Source organism: Elephas maximus, chromosome 4, assembly GCF_024166365.1.
Source record: "Elephas maximus indicus isolate mEleMax1 chromosome 4, mEleMax1 primary haplotype, whole genome shotgun sequence".
Lineage (NCBI taxonomy): Eukaryota > Metazoa > Chordata > Mammalia > Proboscidea > Elephantidae > Elephas > Elephas maximus.
The window spans coordinates 63,623,085-63,642,093 of NC_064822.1; the positions used below are offsets into that span (position 1 = coordinate 63,623,085).

At 52.7% G+C, this 19,009-nt stretch overlaps 2 protein-coding genes across 3 annotated transcripts; both read left to right on the forward strand.

Moving 5' to 3' along the window:
* Positions 1-3,914, forward strand: GPR162 (G protein-coupled receptor 162). Its single transcript, XM_049882315.1, has 4 exons — positions 1-1,116; positions 1,927-2,116; positions 2,723-2,880; positions 3,157-3,914. The coding sequence occupies exons 1-4, from the start codon at positions 250-252 to the stop codon at positions 3,706-3,708; spliced, it is 1,767 nt and encodes a 588-aa protein (XP_049738272.1). The 5' UTR covers positions 1-249; the 3' UTR covers positions 3,709-3,914.
* An 813-nt stretch (positions 3,915-4,727) lies between these two features.
* On the forward strand, positions 4,728-18,609 carry P3H3 (prolyl 3-hydroxylase 3). 2 transcript variants are annotated; one of them, XM_049882319.1, is made up of 15 exons: positions 4,728-5,306; positions 6,242-6,394; positions 6,713-6,917; positions 7,003-7,134; positions 7,616-7,752; positions 9,401-9,490; positions 10,392-10,444; positions 10,578-10,645; positions 10,759-10,883; positions 13,939-14,040; positions 15,703-15,853; positions 16,100-16,217; positions 16,319-16,394; positions 17,750-17,890; positions 18,063-18,609. In XM_049882319.1, exons 1-15 carry the CDS (start codon positions 4,791-4,793, stop codon positions 18,225-18,227), a joined length of 2,232 nt encoding a protein of 743 aa, XP_049738276.1. In that variant the 5' UTR covers positions 4,728-4,790; the 3' UTR covers positions 18,228-18,609. The 2 variants fall into 2 exon arrangements, 1 of the variants encoding a protein (XP_049738276.1); XR_007517116.1 differs by lacking the exon at positions 16,319-16,394 and having other exon boundaries at positions 18,063-18,150.
* The last annotated feature ends 400 nt before the right edge of the window (positions 18,610-19,009 follow it).

Below are 19,009 nucleotides of genomic sequence, written 5' to 3' on the forward strand. Positions count from 1 at the left end.
GATACTTATGAAGAGCCCCACCCAATATGGAGGCTGAGGACTGCCTCTGCTGACCCCCAGCTTCCTTCCTTCCACACCTGACCTCAGCTGGGTCAGTCATGCAATGCTGAGCAGTGGGGTGGGCCTGGGGGCAGCCTGCCTCACCACAGGCCAAGGACTGTGGCCATCATGGAGGTGTGTGTGAGTGAGGCTCCTGGGTGAGATTAGCCCCCGCCCCCAGGAGTTTGAGGCAGGGGGGCCGAGGATAGGATGGCTCGGGGCGGGGCGGGGGCAGAGGAGGCCTCTCTGCGCTCCAACGCATTGTCCTGGCTGGCCTGTGGGCTGCTGGCACTGCTGGCCAATGCCTGGATCATCCTCAGCATCTCTGCCAAGCAGCAGAAGCACAAGCCACTGGAGTTGTTGCTCTGCTTCCTAGCAGGCACACACATACTCATGGCAGCTGTGCCTCTCACCACCTTTGCTGTAGTGCAGCTACGGCGCCAGGCTTCCTCTGACTATGACTGGAATGAGAGCATCTGCAAGGTCTTTGTGTCCACCTACTACACACTGGCCCTAGCCACCTGCTTCACAGTAGCCTCACTCTCCTACCATCGCATGTGGATGGTGCGTTGGCCCGTCAACTATCGCCTCAGCAATGCCAAGAAGCAGGCACTGCATGCAGTCATGGGCATCTGGATGGTCAGCTTCATCCTCTCCACACTGCCCTCCATCGGCTGGCACAACAACGGGGAGCGCTACTATGCCCGTGGCTGCCAGTTCATAGTCTCCAAGATTGGCCTTGGCTTTGGTGTCTGCTTCAGCCTCTTGCTACTTGGGGGCATTGTCATGGGGCTAGTCTGTGTGGCCATCACCTTCTACCAGACATTGTGGGCCCGGCCCCAGAGGGCTCGGCAGGCCCGGAGAGCAGGGGGTAGTGGTGGAGCCAAGGGGGGTGGGCCAGGGGGCTTGGGTACCCGGCCAGCCTTTGAAGTGCCAGCCATTGTGGTGGAGGATGCTCGAGGGAAGCGGCGATCCTCGCTGGACGGCTCTGAGTCTGCCAAGACATCCCTGCAGGTCACCAACTTAGTCAGCGCCATCGTCTTTCTCTATGACTCACTCACAGGGGTACCCATCTTGGTGAGATCGGGGTTCCCCTGCCCCTCCTGCCCTCCCCAATATCCAGGCCCCAGTATCATCACCTGGCCTCCACCTACATTTGCCATACAGTGGCTTCATCATCTCTCCTCCAGTCCCATCATCCGTCTTCTTTCCCTCTACCCATCTCCCACTCCATTTCTGAGCTCCCATCTCTATCACCTATCTTCTAGTTCCCACTACCCCATTGCCCAGCTCTATCATATGTTTTCTCGTTCCCACTACTCAACTCTATCATCCATCCTTCAGTTCCACTAGCCATCCTCCAGCTCCATCATCCATCCTTTAGTTCCATTAGCTGTCCTCCAGCTCCATCATCCATCCTTCAGTCCTACTACCTCTCCTCCAGCTCCATCATCCATCCTTCAGTTCCACTACTTAACCTCCAGCTCCATCATCTATCCTGCAGCTCCATTCTTCAGCCCCCCCAGACCTATCATCCATCTGCCAAGCTCCATTCTCCATTTCCTAATTCCCTCCCATACCACCCAATCTCTCAGCACTCCTGTACAGAAACCCCATTAGCCCAGCTTTTTTGCATCCCCATCTATTCCCTATTCCTGGATTTCTCTGTCTTCAGGTTTCTGGAACCACCTCTGCTCTTTTCCCTCTTGACCCCAGGGCTTTGTCTCCAGCACTCTCTCTTGACCTTCCTCTGAATCAATCCCTTCTCTCTGTTCACCCTCTCTCCACCTTCAACTTTGCCTTCTTGCCCACCAGAAGCGCTACCAGGGCTAGGTGGCTCCCTGGCTTTGGGCTCTGACCCCGTGCCATTCCTCATTCTCCCACTAGGTGGTGAGCTTCTTCTCCCTTAAGTCCGACTCGGCTCCACCGTGGATGGTGTTGGCTGTGCTATGGTGCTCTATGGCACAGACGCTGCTGCTGCCCTCCTTCATCTGGTCCTGTGAGCGCTACCGCGCCGACGTACGCACCGTGTGGGAGCAGTGCGTGGCTATCATGTCCGAGGAGGATGGCGATGACGGTCAGAGGAGGGACTGGGCTTTTGCTTTTCTGGGCATTGACTCCCTCTTCTACCGCCTGTTGTTCTACTGCATCTGTTTGGGAAAGGGCTGCCCTGGACTGCCCCCTGCTGGACAGAGCCAGCGCCGCCCGTGGAATGACTCCGGGCTCCCCTTTCTCTAATCCTAATCAACACCCCCACGTGCATCCATTGCTTCCTTTGCCCCAAGGGTTCCCTTCACTGGCCTCGGCTTCCATGTAGAAGCCCTCAATGCCACAGCTCTGCCCCCACCAGGCAGAGTTCCTTAGAAACAGTTCTAACACAAGCATAAAGGAAGGCTGTGACAGTAAGGGGGGCTAAGCTTCATTAGAGAGAACTCCAGCTGTACCGAGAGCCCTTGGAGGGGTGAGGTGGTAGTTGTTTCAATAAGTAAGAATAGATAAATGTCCTCATTGATGAAGTACTGGGATTCAACATTGAGTGCAATAGATGCTAGCCATTCTTACGGCCCAGTTGGAGCTTACACACTAATGAGAACAGAAGGGTTCTCTTAGAGCTTATAAAGAAGTCAGGGCGCTGACTGTTTGCTGCCTGTAACCACCCTACTCTGCCCCTTTTCTTACCTAGATGGGGGCTGTGATGACTACGCAGACGGCCGAGTGTGCAAAGTTCGCTTTGATGCTAATGGAGCCACAGGACCAGGCTGCCTGGACCCCACCCAGGTGAAGCTGCTGCCTGGGAGGCATACGCTCTTTCCTCCTCTTGAGAGGGTCCACTACTTACAGGTATGGACTGGGGAATACACCTCTGACCTTGGGCATCCACTCACCACTTTGCTGCAGGCTTTGTTATCCGTCCTCAGGGCACCAAAGGGTGGGTGAAAGAAATGCATGGAAAGAGAGGCTCCCTTTCAGACCCTTCAGAACCAGGTTTGCCAGCTGCAGGATGTTTTACAAAAGTTCAAGGGAGTGGAACCACCTTGCAGAGGACCCACTTTGGTTCCCACCTCCGCCCCTTTGTGCTTTCAGTGCCCCCTAGGTCTGACCTGCTCCTTTCCCCAGGTCCCTCTGTCCCGCCGTCTGTCCCACGACGAGACCAACATCTTCTCTACCCCTCGGGCACCAGGCTCCTTCCTGCACAAGTGGTCATCCTCTGATGATATCCGGGTCCTCCCAGCCCAGAGCCGGGCCCTAGGAGGCCCTCCTGAATACCTAGGACGGCACCGCAGGCTGGAGGATGAGGAGGACGAGGAGGAGGCTGAAGGTGGAGGGCTGGCTAGCCTCCGTCAATTCCTGGAGGGTGGGGTTCTGGGGGCAGGTGGGGGACCCCTACGGGGTCCTGGCTTCTTCCGGGAGGAGATCACCACCTTCATTGATGAGACACCTCTGCCTTCTCCAGCTGCCTCACCAGGGCCCTCTCCTCAAAGGCCCAGGCCACTGGGCATTTCACCCCGCAGACTCTCCCTTGGATCCCCTGATAGTGGAGCCATTGGACTTCCTTTGGGGCTAAGTGCAGGGAGACGCTGCTCCCTGACAGGGGGTGAAGGGAGTGCCAGGGCTTGGGGAGGATCCTGGGGCCCAGGCAACCCCATCTTCCCCCAGCTGACCCTGTGAGCCCAAGTGGGCCTGCTGAACTCAGAGGCGGGGTCTGGGTGGGTAGCACCTTATTCTGGCCCTGAGCCTAGGGCAGCTGCCTCCAGACTTTTGGGTGATGGGCACTGGATCTGGAGCCCTGGAGCCCCTGTTGTCTCCTATCCATGTGACCAAATGCCCTACTCACCTTCTGTCATCCCTAGCAAAATGTATTAAAGTCTGAAGTGTCATGGAAACCTCTGTGTCCAGTGTACTGTGGTGGCAAAGAGTATGGTCAGAGGCATGAGGGGTGGAGTAGCTCATAGAGGACACAATGGATCAGGGGCAGTAGAGAGAGGCACAGAAAGACATATGAAGAAATTGTCACACAACTTCAAACACAGACATACACAGAGATAGGCTCATAAGAACATGTTGTGCTGAGGGAGAGGACTATGGGGAGATGATAGGTTTGCTGGTTTGGGATGTGAGTGACCTTTGTTCAGATTTGTGGAGGTGGTTTTAGAGTATGGCTCTATCCCCAATATCCTAACTCTCCTCCTTCCCCTATATCCATCCAGGTGCCCACTTTCTGGGCAGGAAAGGATTTGGGCCTGACCTGGTGTCAGGGGCCTGGAGTTTCCCTCTTCCATGCTGCATTCTAAAAGACCTTTCTCCAACGGTATAGGGGGAAGGCATCCACCCTCCTTTTCCTGAACCCAAGAGTTTAGTGAAGCACAACCCCAGTAGTTACCCCCACATCACCCTATCAGGGGCTTCAGGCTGGAGTTAGGGATTTCCAACAGGCTCCCCACCAGGCCTGCTCTAGTTCCCCACATTTTGCTCTCTTCTCTCCACTTTGTTTCCCATTTCACACTAGACCCACTTAAAGATAAGGCATCCAGGCTCCCTCTGACTTCTCTGTCTCTCACACTGGCCTCCCTCAAGGTTCGGTAATGGCCTCATCAGCTCTCTTTGGACTCGCTCATTCCCTCTCTCTCTTCCTCTCCCTCCTCCCATCCATCTCTCATTCCTTTCCCCTCCCTCCCCCTTCCCGCCTTTCCTCTCCCTCCCTCTCCGCTCCCCGCATTTCCCTTCGGCTGCGGGCCGTCGGCTCTGGCACCATGCTTCGGCTCCTTCGGTTGCTGTTGCTGCTGCTGCTGCTGCCTCCCCCGGGATCCCCTGAGCCCCCGGGGCCACCTGAGCCCCCAGGTCTGGCCCTGCTGTCCCCGGGGGCGCCTCCCCAGGCCCCGGACTTGCTCTACGCCGATGGGCTGCGCGCCTACGCAGCCGGGGCTTGGGCGCCGGCCGTGGCGCTGCTGCGGGAGGCGCTGCGGAGCCAGGAGGCGCTGGGCCGCACGCGGCGGGACTGCGGGGCACGCTGTGCGGCGGAGCCGGGGACTGCGCTTCCCGCCGTGCCCCTCAGCGCCCCCGGGCCCGAGTCCGGCCCGGGGCAAACGCCGGGTTCCTGGGAGCGGCCGCTCCTCCGCGCCGCGCTCCGCCGCGCCGAGTGCCTGACACAGTGCACAGCACGGAGGCTCGGTCCTGGGGGCGCGGCGCGGCTCCGCGTGGGGAGAGGGCTCCGGGACGCCTTCCGCCGCCGGGAGCCCTACAACTACCTGCAGAGGGCCTATTACCAGGTGCGGGCCGTACCCGGCCGCTGCAGGGTTCCAACCGCTACCCAAGTTGCTGTCCTACATGGAGTTCACCACAAGAGGGCGGAATGCTGGCACCGCGGACTCGGGTGGGGCTGTGGGGGCGTACGCTGCCCTCTACATTGAGTAGGTCCTACCCAGACCACGCCGAGTTCCTTTTGACAGAACGCAAAGGGAAAGCCTAGGGAGGGTGCCAGCAAAGTTCAAATGGGAGGGCGGTCACGAGGCGGGGCAGGAGTAGATTGAACATCGAGGGAAGGGGTCTGAAATTTCATTTTAGTCTACGTGGAGGTGAGCGCCCTTCCTTCCTAGGAATACAGCGGAGGGGGTGGGAGCGAAACTGGCCGGAGGACGGGAAGTTTAAGGAGAGTGGTTTGAGTGGGAGGTTCTGCTTGGGGCACGAGTGAGCCCTTTGAGAAGGTAAGATGAAGGGGGACGAAGCTGAAAGGCCCCTGAGGCCGGCTTTCCTTGGGGCGGGGGCGGGGCGGTGGATACTGCCCAGCTACTGGTTCTAGTAGCTCCTGCCTACGTGGCTGGGGAGGGGCGGGGAGGGGGGTGAGGCCGCGGGTTACACACACCTCAGCTCAGGGTCCTAGAGATCTGCGGGTTTTGCTGGTCGCTCAGGTCTCCCCCACTTAACTCACCTCACTGAGCCATCACTTCCACCTTGTTTCCCAAACTGAGGCCCATCTCCCACGCACTCCGAAGTCTTCAGGCACCCATTTCTTAGCTACCAGACTCCTGAGAGGTCCAGCGTGCTGGTTTCTAGGTGATCTGGAGGTTGGAGGGTGGGACTGTTCTGACTGACAAGCCTTCCATAAGGCTCCAGGGACAGTCCCAGAGTGTGTGAAGAGGCTGGTGACAGGGCAGAGGTCTGACACCCCCTCTCAGGGCACTGATTCTCTCATCCCTTCGCTCAGCTGAAAAAGTTGGACCTGGCAGCAGCTGCAGCACACACCTTCTTTGTAGCGAACCCAACGCACCTGCAAATGCGGGAGGACATAGCTAAGTACCGTCGCATGTCCGGAGTTCGGCCCCAGAGCTTCCGGGACCTGGAGACGCCCCCACACTGGGTGAGAGCCTCAGCATCAGCCCTGTCCTGTCCCCAGCTTTTGACTGGCTGAATACAAAGACCTCACTAGACAGTGACTGTGTGTAGTTTGGACATCGGGAGACCTGGATTCTGGTCCTGAGTGATCATGGATGAGGAGTCCCTCTCTGGGGCTTAGTTTCCATCCTAGAGGATCGCTAGAGCCCAGTGTTCTAACATTCTGATTCTCAGGCCCACTCCTGCCTTCCCCAGATGAGACCAACGCCCCATTCCCCTTCTACTTCCCAGCCCTGTCTGGCACCCCCCAGGATCTCAAGTGACTGACCACTCCTCCCAACAGGCAGCCTACGACGAGGGCCTGGAGCTGCTGGGACGCCAGGAGGCAGGACTGGCGCTGCCCAGGCTGGAGGAGGCCCTGCAGGAGAGCCTGGCCCAGATGGAGAGCTGCAGGGCTAGCTGTGAAGGGCCTGAGGAGCAACAAGGGGAGGAAGTTGAGGAGGTGGAAGGCACTGGGAGCCAGGGGGGTCTCTACGAGGCCATTGCAGGTAGGCGGCTGAGAGTGTGTGGGGATTCAGGGTGCCAGGGGAAGGAGCACACACAAGCATCATGGCTCTTGTGTGTCCCCTGCAGGGCACTGGATTCGGGTCCTGCAGTGCCGGCAGCGCTGTGTGGGGGACACGGCCACACGTCCTGGTCGCAGCTCTCCTGTCCCCAACTTCCTTCCCAGCCAGCTGAGGCAGCTGCACAAGGCCCATGCTCAGGGTCAGTTGGGGAAGGGTGGGCCCTGGAGGTGCCTGGGGTTGGAAATGGGAGGAGTGAATATTTTCCCCTGATGGCATCCTGAACCTTCTGTCCCCATCCCTCCCATCTGTCTCTGGATCTGTAGTTCTACTGTCAGGGTTCCGTGGGAACCACCACCGCAGGAGGACTCTAATTGCTCTCCTTCTTTGGCACCGTTGCGAAAAGCTCAGGAGATGGTCACAGGGCTCCTTCTGCCCTTGCTACTTCTCATCTTCCTTTATTTTTCCTCTCTTCCTCTTTGAACTCTCCCTAACTAAGGTATGTTTGAGTAAGCTTTTGAAAGAGGCAATGGATGAGCATGTCTGCCAGGTGGGAAGGGGGCTCTTGAATTGGTTGGCATTGGGAGACCATCTTCTCCAGTTATGCCTCTGTCCACCTGTCTCCGCCTCTACCCAAGGATCATTGCTGTTCCTCCCATCCCACACTGTTACTCCATCTTCAGCAGGGAATCTGTCCCAGGCTATGGAAAATGTCCTGAGTGTCCTGCTCTTCTACCCGGAGGATGACGATGCCAAGAAGGCTCTGAAACAGTACCAGGCCCAGCTGGGAGAGCCGAGACGCGGCCTTGGGCCAAGAAAGGTAATCCCCTTCCTCACGTGCCGCCTGTGAAGTAACCCTAAATCAAACAAACGTACTTGAGAAGTAACTTGGACCTGAACCCAGCCCCCACATTCTGGTCTATCTTAGTTACCTGGTGCTGCTGTAACACAAATATCACAAGTGGGTGGCTTTGAAGAACAGAAACATTTTCTCACAGTTCCAGAGACTAAAAGTCCAAATCAGGGTCTCCACCATGGTGATCCCTTCCTTGTCAGTAGCACCGTTTCTTAGTTCCTTGGCTTGTAGAAGATCCTCACACGGAGCCTGCCTTACCACATGTGTGCATGCCTCTGTATCTAACCTGCTCTGTTTATAACTTAGAAGTGGTTAGATTGAGGATCCACCCTACACTGGCATGATCTCAGCTGATCTTTTTTATTACATTACATTATGGAAGGTGATATTATTTAGATTGCTAGGTGATTACATTTCATTGGATTATTTGTTGTTGTTAGGTGCCGTCGAGTCGATTCCGACTCATAGCGACCCTATGCACAACAGAATGAAACACTGCCCAGTCCTGCGCCATCCTTACAATCGTTGTTATGCTTGAGCTTCTTGTTATAGCCACTGTGTCAATCCACCTCGTTGAGGGTCTTCCTCTTTTCCGCTGACCCTGTACTCTGCCACGCATGATGTCCTTTCCCAGGGACTGATCCCTCCTGACAACATGTCCAAAGTATTTAAGACGCAGTCTCACCATCCTTGCCTCTAAGGAGCATTCTGGCCACACCTCTTCCAAGACAGATTTGTTCATTCTTTTGGCTGTCCATGGTATATTCAATATTCTTCGCCAACACCACAATTCAAAGGCGCCAACTCTTCTTTGGTCTTCCTTATTCATTGTCCAGCTTTCACATGCATATGACGTGATTGAAAATACCATGGCTTGGGTCAGGCGCACCTTAGTCTTCAGGGTGACATTACATTACACTACGTTACGTTATGTTATGTTACATTAGATGTAAGGTAGTTACATTAGATTACATCAACAGGTATTAAAAAAAAAAGAAAAGTTGCCATCAAGTCGATTCCGACTTATAGTGACCCTATAGGACAGAGAAGAACTGTCCCATAGAGTTTCCAAGGAGCGCCTCGTGGATTAGAACTGCCGACCTCTTGGTTAGCAGCCATAGCACTTGACCACTACACCACCAGGGTTCCATTAACAGGTATAGGGGTTAGGATTCCAACACATATTTTGGGGGGACACAATTTAATTCATAACGTGATCTCTTATCTGAGCATGCTAGTCCCCAACCCCACATCTAGCATCTGACTTCTGTCTCAACTCCCTGCTCCCCACTTCAGGCTATACTTCTGAGTCCAACCGTCAACCTGTCTTCTTCCCCTAACCTTACTTCTGCCTGTCCCACCTTCTGCTCACACACACACACACACGTGCACGCACACATATGCACTCACACACACCCCTCCACCCATTTGAACCCAGACACTTGGAATCTGCTGAGGGAGACAAGTTGAACCAAGAGGCACATGAAGGGTTTAGGGGCAGGCAGTTCCCCAGCACCGGGGGCTGCCCTGCTCTCCTCCAGCCTTAACTCCCCTGCCCCACTTAATTTCTTGTCTCACATCTTCCTCCTACCATCCAACTACCCCTCCTCAGGACATCCAGCGATTCATCCTGCGATCCCTGGGGGAGAAGAGGCAGCTCTACTATGCCATGGAGCACCTGGGAACCAGCTTCAAGGATCCTGTGAGTAACCCCCTTTTCTCCCATCACACCCCTTGCACCCCTCAGTGCTCCCAAGCAGGGCGATAATAGGAATGCCCACATTTATGTTACTTCAGTTTGCAACAGTGTTTCCCATTCTATAGCCCATCTGGTTTTTCCACAATCCTTCAAGGCTTGGAGGGGAGCCTGTCATCCCAGTTTTACAGGAACAGAAACAGTGCACCTGTAGTTAAGGGCAGTTTTGGGGTCATACAGGCCTGATTGTCACTCCCTACTCTGCCACTAATAAGCACTGGACCTTAACATGCCCTAGCCTCAATTCCTTACCTGTAAAATTGGAATGCTCACACCTATCTCATAGGGCTGTCGAAACCATATCATTTGATATAAAGTATAGAAGGCTCTAAGAAGCCCTGGTGGCACAACAGTTAAGCACTCAACTGCCAACCAAAAAGTTGGCGGTTCAAACCCACCCAGCAGCTCCGCTGGTTGAGGACCTGGTTAAGAGTGTGGACTCTGAAACTAGTTCACATCCCAACTCTGTCACTTACTGTGTGATCTTGGGCTTGTTACTTTACCTCTGGGTGTCTCAGGGTCCTCAGGTGTAGAATGGGCACATTACTGCTCTGTATTTCATAGGACTATTGTGACTATTAAATGATAAATTTCACTTCCATGTATAAGCTCTTAGAAGAGCACCTGGTAATAGTAAGTGCTATATAACTTGTTTTTGTTGTTATCATTACTATTATTATTACAGAGTTTGACCCAGAGCCCAGGTCCCTGATAGTGAGTCCAGGCATTTCCCCACCTCTGCCTTCCCCTCTGGAAGCAGACCCTTAATGTGATAGTTCAAAGTCTAATGTCAAGGAGTCCAAGGGCTGGATTTGGTGGGTGATGGAGTTTGTCCTGACTGTCTCAGGATCCCTGGACCCCAGAGGCTTTCATCCCTGAGGCACTTAGAGAAAAACTCAGGTAGGAGATACCTTTTGGTGGGAGGGGCCTGACCTGAGCTGGAAGGTGGGAGAAGGTGTACTGGGAACTGGTTCTGGGAAGGATGGCTCTATACTGTCCTGTGCATCCATTGAGCATGTTTCTCACCCCTGAGAGAGGATCAGGAGAAGAGGCCTTGGGACCATGAGCCTCCACAGCCAAAGCCCTTGACCCACTGGAAGGGTGAGTTTCTGGAAGGATGGGAAGTAGGAGCCTGAGGGCCTAGGGCCTGCCTGGGACTGCTGGGCCCACTCTCAGGTGATGCCCAACTACCTCCACCCTGTCCTTCTCTCCAGACGTCCTTCTCCTGGAGGGAGTGACCCTGACCCAGGATGCGAGACAGCTGAATGGCTCAGAGCGAGCAGTGTTGGATGGGTTGCTCACCCCAGCAGAGTGTGGGGTGCTGCTGCAGCTGGCCAAGGTAAGAAGACTGATGAGTAGGTGACACAGTTGGTGTAGGGACCCTCAGGCACAGCTGCCTGCTTCCTGGCTCTTGGTCTGCACCTTCCCCCAGCCCTGCCCTGCTCTGACTCTCTAGCTAGGACTGTGCTTGCCGATGCCTCTCAGGGGTGGACAGGCTCCTTTTCCTCTTAATTTAGCTAACATGAAGTAGATATTATTTACAGAGGAATTTTGCTAATAAGTGTTAGGAGCAACAAAACAAAAAATGAAAGGCATAAAAATGGATGAGTTTGCAGGTAAGGATACTTGGTTAGCTGAGAGTTTAATTATTGGCTTGGGTGATTGCTTAGCAGACACACGGGCTCCTTTCCCATGCACTGCTTCCCCCATAGTTTGGATTGAATGACCACGTTCACCAGGTTGTCTACCCTTTTGTGAAGCTTAAGTCTTCAGTCCTCACTCTGGGCTAGTGTTCATTCTACACACATTCAGTGAGTACATGCTGTGTCCTAGAAACTACTAGGTTACGTGGAGAGGATGCAGACCCGGCCCTTTTGAAGCTCACTGTACAGAGAAGAAAACAGACATGGAGACATGTAATTAAAGTGGGTGATAAGTTTGATAAAAGAAGTATGTACTAATCCAAATCAACAAACAGAACAACCTGTTGCCACTGAGTCAATTCTGACTCATAGCAACCTTAGAGGACAGAGGAGAACTACCCCATAGGGTTTCCAAGGAGGGGCTGGTGGATTTGAGCTGCCAACCTTTTGGTTAGCAGCTGTATCACTTAACTACTGTGCCACCAGGGCTCCATTAATCAAAATAGAAGCACTAAAATGGAAAGTCCTAGAAGGCTTACCAGAGGGGGTAGCATTTGAGCTCCACCTTAAGGATGAGTTAACCAGGCAGAGAAGGGGAGGAAAGTCAGTCTAAGAAAGAGAACATGATGCATTCTGGGAACTGCAGTAGAATGTAGGGATTAAGAGCATGGGCCAGCTCCAGCCATTATTACCTGTGTGACCTTGGACAATTTATTTTAAGGTCTCTGAGCCTAGTCTCCTCATCTGTAAAATGAAGCTAGTGTTTTTGCCATGGCTGTTGTGAAGATTAAATGAATTAGTACATGGTAAAACTCTTAGAAAAATGTAATGCTCAGTAGGTGTTAGCTGTTTTGTTATCATCAGGCTGCAGTACAGGGGATGTGTGAGGAGGCCAGAGGTGTAGGCAGGGGAGAGAGATGGCAAAGGACCTTCTGTAGACACCAAAGAATTGGGCTTTATTTTTAGGTGATGGACAGCTAGTGAAGGATTTAAGGAGGAGTTGACTTTCATGGGGAGCCCTGGTGACACAGTGGTTAAGTGCTCAACCACTAACTGAAAGGTAGGCAGTTTAAACCCACCAGCTGCTCCACTGGAGAAAGATGTGGCAGTCTACTTCTGTAAAGATTACAGCCTTGGAAACCCCATGGGGGCAGCTCTACTCTGACTTACAGGGTCACTATGAGTTGGTTGGAAACCCTGGTGTAGTAGTTAAGAGCTACGGCTGCTAACTGAAAGCTGGGCAGTTCGAATCCACCAGGCGCTCCTTGGAAACTCTATGGGACAGTTATACTCTGTCCTATAGGGTTGCTATGAGTCAGAATTGACTCCACGGCAATGGGTTTGGTTTTTATTGGTTTAAGAGTTGGTCTGGTTTTGGGTTGGCTTTCATGTTCCTGCGTTAGATCCCTCTAGTGGCAGTGTGTAGAATGCAATGGGAGAGGAAAGACTAGAAGCAGGGGAGACTTGGGGTGAGTCAAGAGTGCCACTGCCATAGGTCAGTTCCCCATTTCAAAAAGATGGAGAGAAGGGGACAGATGAGAAGCATTTAGAAGATCAAAGACAGAAAAATCTATGTGGAAGATGATGAGAAGATGGAGTCAAGGCTAACTTCCTTTCTGTTCCTTGATTAAAAAAAAAAAAAATTTCTTTTTTTTTTTTTTTTCACTAAGCTTATTCTGGTCTCAGGACTTTTGCAATTGCTGTTTCCTCTGCCCAGAGCATTTTTTCCTCAAATATTCAAGTGATTCCTTATCATCATTTGGTTTCAATTTAGATGTCACCTCTTTAATTAGCTGCCCCTGACCCCTCCCTGAGAACGCTCAAGGTTATAACCCTTAATATTTTCTTCATAGCATTTATCACCATCTGAATTGATCTTGTTCATTTATTTATTTACTTTTTAATTTCAAAATATAAGTTCCATGATAACAGGGACCTTTTCTTGTACACAATTATATATCCCCGGTGCCTGGCACATAGTAGGTACTCAGTACAAATTTGTTGAATGACTTAGGTGACTAGGTCGTCTCTCAAAAATGAGGTTTGTGTATAGGGGTAACTAGGTAGTGGTACTTTAACTGAGATTCAAAAAGTAGAAAGAAGAATGGAGAGGGGGGAAGGGAATGATCCTAGTTTTAGACACCCAAATCAGGTGATGAGAGTCCTATACGTAGTTGGGTATTTGGGACTCAGCATCAAGAAGTGGTTGAAGCCATGGAGTCTGCGGGTTCACCAAGAGGGTGTCAAGTGGAAAGAGGCCAAAGAGTGATTACCCTGGCAGATGCTGTTTCCCCACCTTCCTGCCAAGACCTGGCCTGACTATCAAACTCCCTGTTAGGGGCCTATTGCTAGAGCGATTTCTCTATTCTTAGCTCATTTGTGAATCAGGGATGAATGATCAAGGTCTACCTGCTCCAGCCCCCAGCTCTGTCCCAGCCCCCAGCTGTCCTTATCCTCTAGAGACCCCTCCTCACTGTAGGAAGCTCTCCAGAGTTCTGTCCTCAGTCCCCTTGGTGAGTGGATGTCAAACCTTTACCAGAGTGACAATACAGACAACCGTGAAGATAGTCATTCTACGGGAAAGGGCAGGAGCTCAGGAAAAGGAGCCACAAGAGGACTGGGATAGTGTCTGGCCACTTCCAAGAAGTGGAAGGGCCAGAGAGAAGGTCTGATAGTCCCATGGGCAGTGAGGTGGGCAGTAGCCTGAGGGCTGGGGAGAGTGACTCCTAAGTAAACTCCTTCCGCATTTAGGATGCAGCTGGGGCTGGAGCCAGATCTGGCTATCGTGGCCGCCGCTCCCCTCACACCCCCCATGAACGCTTCGAGGGGCTCACGGTGCTCAAGGCTGCACAGGTGAGAGGAGGCACCCATACCCTGGTCGGATGCCCAGAACTGGGGAAGAGGGTATGCAGGATGCTGGGCACCAGGGCTTGGGCTTCCCTGTGGAGGAGTTCTCCTGGGACTCAGAGTAGTACCTGACTCCTATGTCCAAGGCTGGGGAAGAGGGTCTTCCAATACCTGGGGTCTGGGTTGTTGTCGTAGAGGTGATAGGAGAAGCAGTTTGGGCTGAGGAAGGGAGCTTGTTGCTGAGAGACTCCAAACCAGTGGTGGAGAGCCTGACATCACTAGGGTCTGTGGTGTCACCCAGTGCAGTAACTCATGGTGTCATCCCCCCATGGACCTCCTCCTGTACCAGACTGTACAGAATCCTTAGTAATGTTTTTTGTACTAACGTCACTCATAAATTGTTATCACTGAATGTAATGACGATAGTAATAACATATACAACTAGCAGAATTAAAATTATACTTTTAAATTACAATATCATACACACAGCCTGAATGTATTTCTATTTACGTAGTTTCGTGTGGTTAAAGTGAAAATTCGGTAAGAAAATAATAGAACACTAAGTAAAAACATTTAAGAGCTACATCAAAATTATGCTCGTTTTAATGTTTAACTTTACTGTAACATGATATCCATTAATGGATTAGGTTTGCACAACCAATAACAGCCTAAATAATGTAGAAGTTGTAGACAAATGCATATGGGAATATATTCATAAATGAAATAATACCATAAAAATAAACAGAAACACATACACGAGCATTTCAACACTTAGTGAACATCTTGACTAAATATGTGATAAATACATTTGTAAATTGCTTAAATGTAATGTTTCGTAGATCACATGAATGCTAACAACAGACTTGTTTTGTTACATCTCTCTATGTTGAATCACATTATTAGTTACAACATTATTGGTGACTGAGCAGAAGCTTTTTTTGATTTTTCTCCTTTTCCTTTCAGTACTACTTTATTCTCAAAGAAAGTTATTGATATAGGTTCACAAATACTAATCACCACAATATTATAGCTAAAACACCAGAAAATTTGACAAAGTCAGTGGCTATAAAACAAACAAACCCATTGCCACCGAGTTGATTCCAACTCACAGTGAGCCTGTAGGACAGAGTAGAACTGCCACATATGGTTTCCAAGGAGCAGCTGGTGGATTTGAACTGCTGACCTTTTCGTTGGGAGCCCAACGCTTAACCGCTGGGCTCCTATAAAAACACTGGCGGCAACAAAAAACAGTGCGGGCTTGTAGCGCATGTAGACGAAACCATGTGATTGGAAGCATCGTTGTAATTGGGTAATAATGACAGCTTCGACTGGAGTGCATTAGAAGGTTCAAAAAGTAAATTAGCATAGAATTTTAGCCTTGTCAGTATATTGATACATGTAAGCTGGGCTTAAAAAAATGTTTTTGTTGTTATAACTAACTACAGAGATATTTTTATAAAAAATAATAAATTTCTGCTGAAATACTGCACAAAAATTTTGTTTTTCTCACTTTGGTGTCGCCCCCTCTGATATAGTGTCACCCAGTGCGGTCTGCACCCCTCTAGTGATGCCACTGGTGGAGAGCAGGGGAAGTGGGGCAGGGGCTAGGACCGGGACCACCTCTCCATTGCTGCCTTCCTGTCCTGCCTTTCCTTTCGCCCCCTGCAGCTGGCCCGGTCCGGGACTGTGGGCCGTCAGGGTGCTAAGCTGCTTCTGGAAGTGAGTGAGCGTGTGCGGACCTTGACAGAGGCCTACTTCTCCCCGGAACGGCCCCTGCATCTGTCCTTCACACACCTAGTGTGCCGCAGCGCCATAGAAGGTAACTGCTGGGGACCCGAGCTGCTCCTCCCCAACCTCAGGCCCCTGTCTGGCACTATATACCATCAACCCCCCAATCAGGATGGGCTTCAGTCCTTACTCCAGAAAGACTCCATCTCCCCTGCTCAGGTGGGGCCTGGCTCCTCTCTGCCAGCTGTGACCCCGGGAGCTGTAGGGGGATGAGCTCACAGGGGCGGTGGGTGAGCATGGGGCACCTAGGCACTCCCCAGGCTCCTTTGCTTCCTAGGAGAGCAAGAGCAGCGCATGGACCTGAGTCACCCAGTGCACGCAGACAACTGCGTCCTAGACCCTGACACCGGAGAGTGCTGGCGGGAGCCCCCAGCATACACCTATCGTGACTACAGGTGGGCAGCCCCTCCAAGCTTCAGGCAGGTGGGCAGAGAGGGGTACCCCCCAGCAGGCCCAGGTGGGGGTCTCACTGGCTCCCGTCTTGCTCCCTACCCAGTGGAATCCTCTACCTCAACGATGACTTCCAGGGCGGGAACCTGTTCTTCACGGAGCCCAATGCCCTCACTGTCACGGTATGTGGGTGGGGGATATGGGGTGTGACCAGGAGCCAGCTGTGGGGTCAGGATTCAAAGCAGAAGGTTCCCAGAGGCAAATGCAGGGAAATGGTTGGGGACACCTTAACCCTTTCCCTTCTGGACCTCCAGTCCTCCTTGCCACTTCTCTGTGTTCAGGGGCCCGAAGCTGGGCTTCCCTGGCAGAGATTGATTAAGCCACAGCAGTAGACATCTAGTGGCCCCTCCTGACCTGCCTCAGTGTTTGCCTTGGCTCCTAAAGGAAGACTGGGGTGAAGCACGACCTGCAGGACCCTTCTAGGAGTCCCACGTCTCTGTTCTAGGGATTTGGGAAACTTGAAAATCCTCCTTCCTCCTCATAGCAGGATAAGCATAGTGGCTAGTAGCACACCTGCTGGGGGTCATCTAGACCTGGGTTCAGGTTTGGGCTCCTAACCTTTCTGAGGTTCAGTTTCCTAAATGGGAGTGATAATAATAGTACCTATTTTAAAGGGTTATTGCGAGAAGTAAATTAGGTAATGCACCTAAAAAAATGAGCCAGTGCCTGGCAATAACCAACAATTAATAAATGTTAGGTGTTCTTATTACTTTCTCCCTTTTCCTGGATCATGGCAAGTTCCAGGTAGAAACTAGGTGATAGAATTGGGTAGGTGGAGAGGGGCAGTGATTTCTAATTGCTTATTGCTCTGTCTTAGGCAATTACCTCCTTCCTCCCTTACCCCCAAAAAACAAAAACCAAATCCACTCCTGTTGAATCGATTCCGACTCATAGTGACCCTGTAGGACAGAGTAGAACTGCCCCATAGGGTTTCCAAGGCTGTAAATCTTTACGGAAGCAGACTGCCACATCTTTCTCACCAGGAGCGGCTGGTGGGTTCAAACCGCTGACCTTTCAGTTAGCAGCCAAGTGCTTAACCACTGTGTCACCAGGGCTCCTTTACCCTCCAGCTACTGATAATCCAGGCCCTCCTCGAGGTGAAAAAAATGTCTCGAAGATCCTTATCCCCTTCTGCCCAGGGCCTGGCACTGCACCCTCACCCTCAGATTGCTTCACACCCTGGTTCAAGAGGTTGAAAATTTAGGACACCTGGGGAGGAGGGCAGACCAACTGGAGGCCCCTTCTCCCTATGGCTTCCAACTCCCCTAGCCTTATTCTGGGGTTTTTGCTACCCAGATTGAGGCTGATTTCCCATTTGCCTCAAGCTGGTGCCTGAATTAAGAAGTGGCAAGTGATGGTCAAGAGAGTAGGCCCTCTCTGTGCACCCCTTGCCCCCATCCCACCCTGCTCTCGCGAACAAGAGCTGAGCTCTCTGAGAGGGCCCATCCCTGGGGCTGAACCTGCCCTTCCCCCTCAGGCTCAGGTTCGCCCTCGCTGTGGACGCCTCGTGGCCTTCAGTTCTGGTGGGGAGAATCCCCATGGTGTATGGGCCGTGACTCGAGGACGGCGCTGCGCCTTGGCACTGTGGCACACATGGGCGCCTGAGCACAGGGAGCAGGTGAGGGGTTGCTGGGGTAGGAAGAGATGTGGGTTCTCCTGGATATGAAGGGTGGGCAGGCAATGTGGAGAACACTCACAGGTGAGGGGCAGGGGCTGGCATGTCCCAGGGAGGGTCCTTGGGACAGGGTGGACTGTAGGAGATTGGCTCAGACTCTCCCACCACCCGCTAGGAGTGGGCAGAGGCCAAGGAGCTGCTGCAGGAGCCCAAGGACACTGAGGAAGAGGAGGAGGAGGAAATGCCCAGCAGAGACCCCTCCCCAGAGCCCCCCAGCCACAGGCTTCAGCGGGTACAAGACAAGGCTGGGAAGCCGCCTCGGGTCCGGGAGGAGCTGTGAAGGGCTGCACCAGCTCCTTGAGGATGTGACCACCTAAAGTGTGAAGGGCCACCTCAATGCCAAGACCAACTGGAAGCCCCATGTGACATCAGGAGCAGACGGCGAGCGCTGTCCGTGCACTCCCATCATCTTGGGATCCACAAGGGCCGCCCCAGTCGAGGCCTCAGAGGAAACTGCACAGACTAGCCCAGAGCTCACCAGGCCTGGCCCCAGCTGACCAGCCTTCAGTTCTGGGACAGACAGAGGACACCATGCTTGCCTGAACAGAAATGGCAAGAGGCAGGGGACTGACTGCTTGAAATGAGGAGGATGGGAGGGGAAGGATAACCCTGCTTCCCTCCCAGCTGGTGCAATAAAGAACATGCAGATCCATCAGCCAGGGGCCTGACTGAGTGTGTCACGGGTTCTGTGATTGCTGAAGGTGGGGGTGACTGTGGCTGGCCTGGGAGGAGACAGGTGTCTTGGGCCTCCCAGAGGTGGGGCCATTCAAGCTTGAGATTTGTCAGGGAAATCTCGGCCACCTGCTCCCCTCATGCAAATGCACCCAAGGCCCTGACAGCTGCTCCTTGAGCCTCCACCTCTAAGCCCTGTCTTCCCTCTCTGAGCTTGACCAAGGCTTGGGGCAGCCAGACCCCTCTGGCTTCTGCCGTCACAGCCCCAGCAGGGCCCTGTGAGTCATGGAAGCAAAGAGGGGGCTCCCCAGATTGGGAACGGGGGATGGGGTTGCCCTCCACTTGTAGTCCTTTCTCCCCCCAAAGCAGGGGCAGGCCCAACCACCCTTC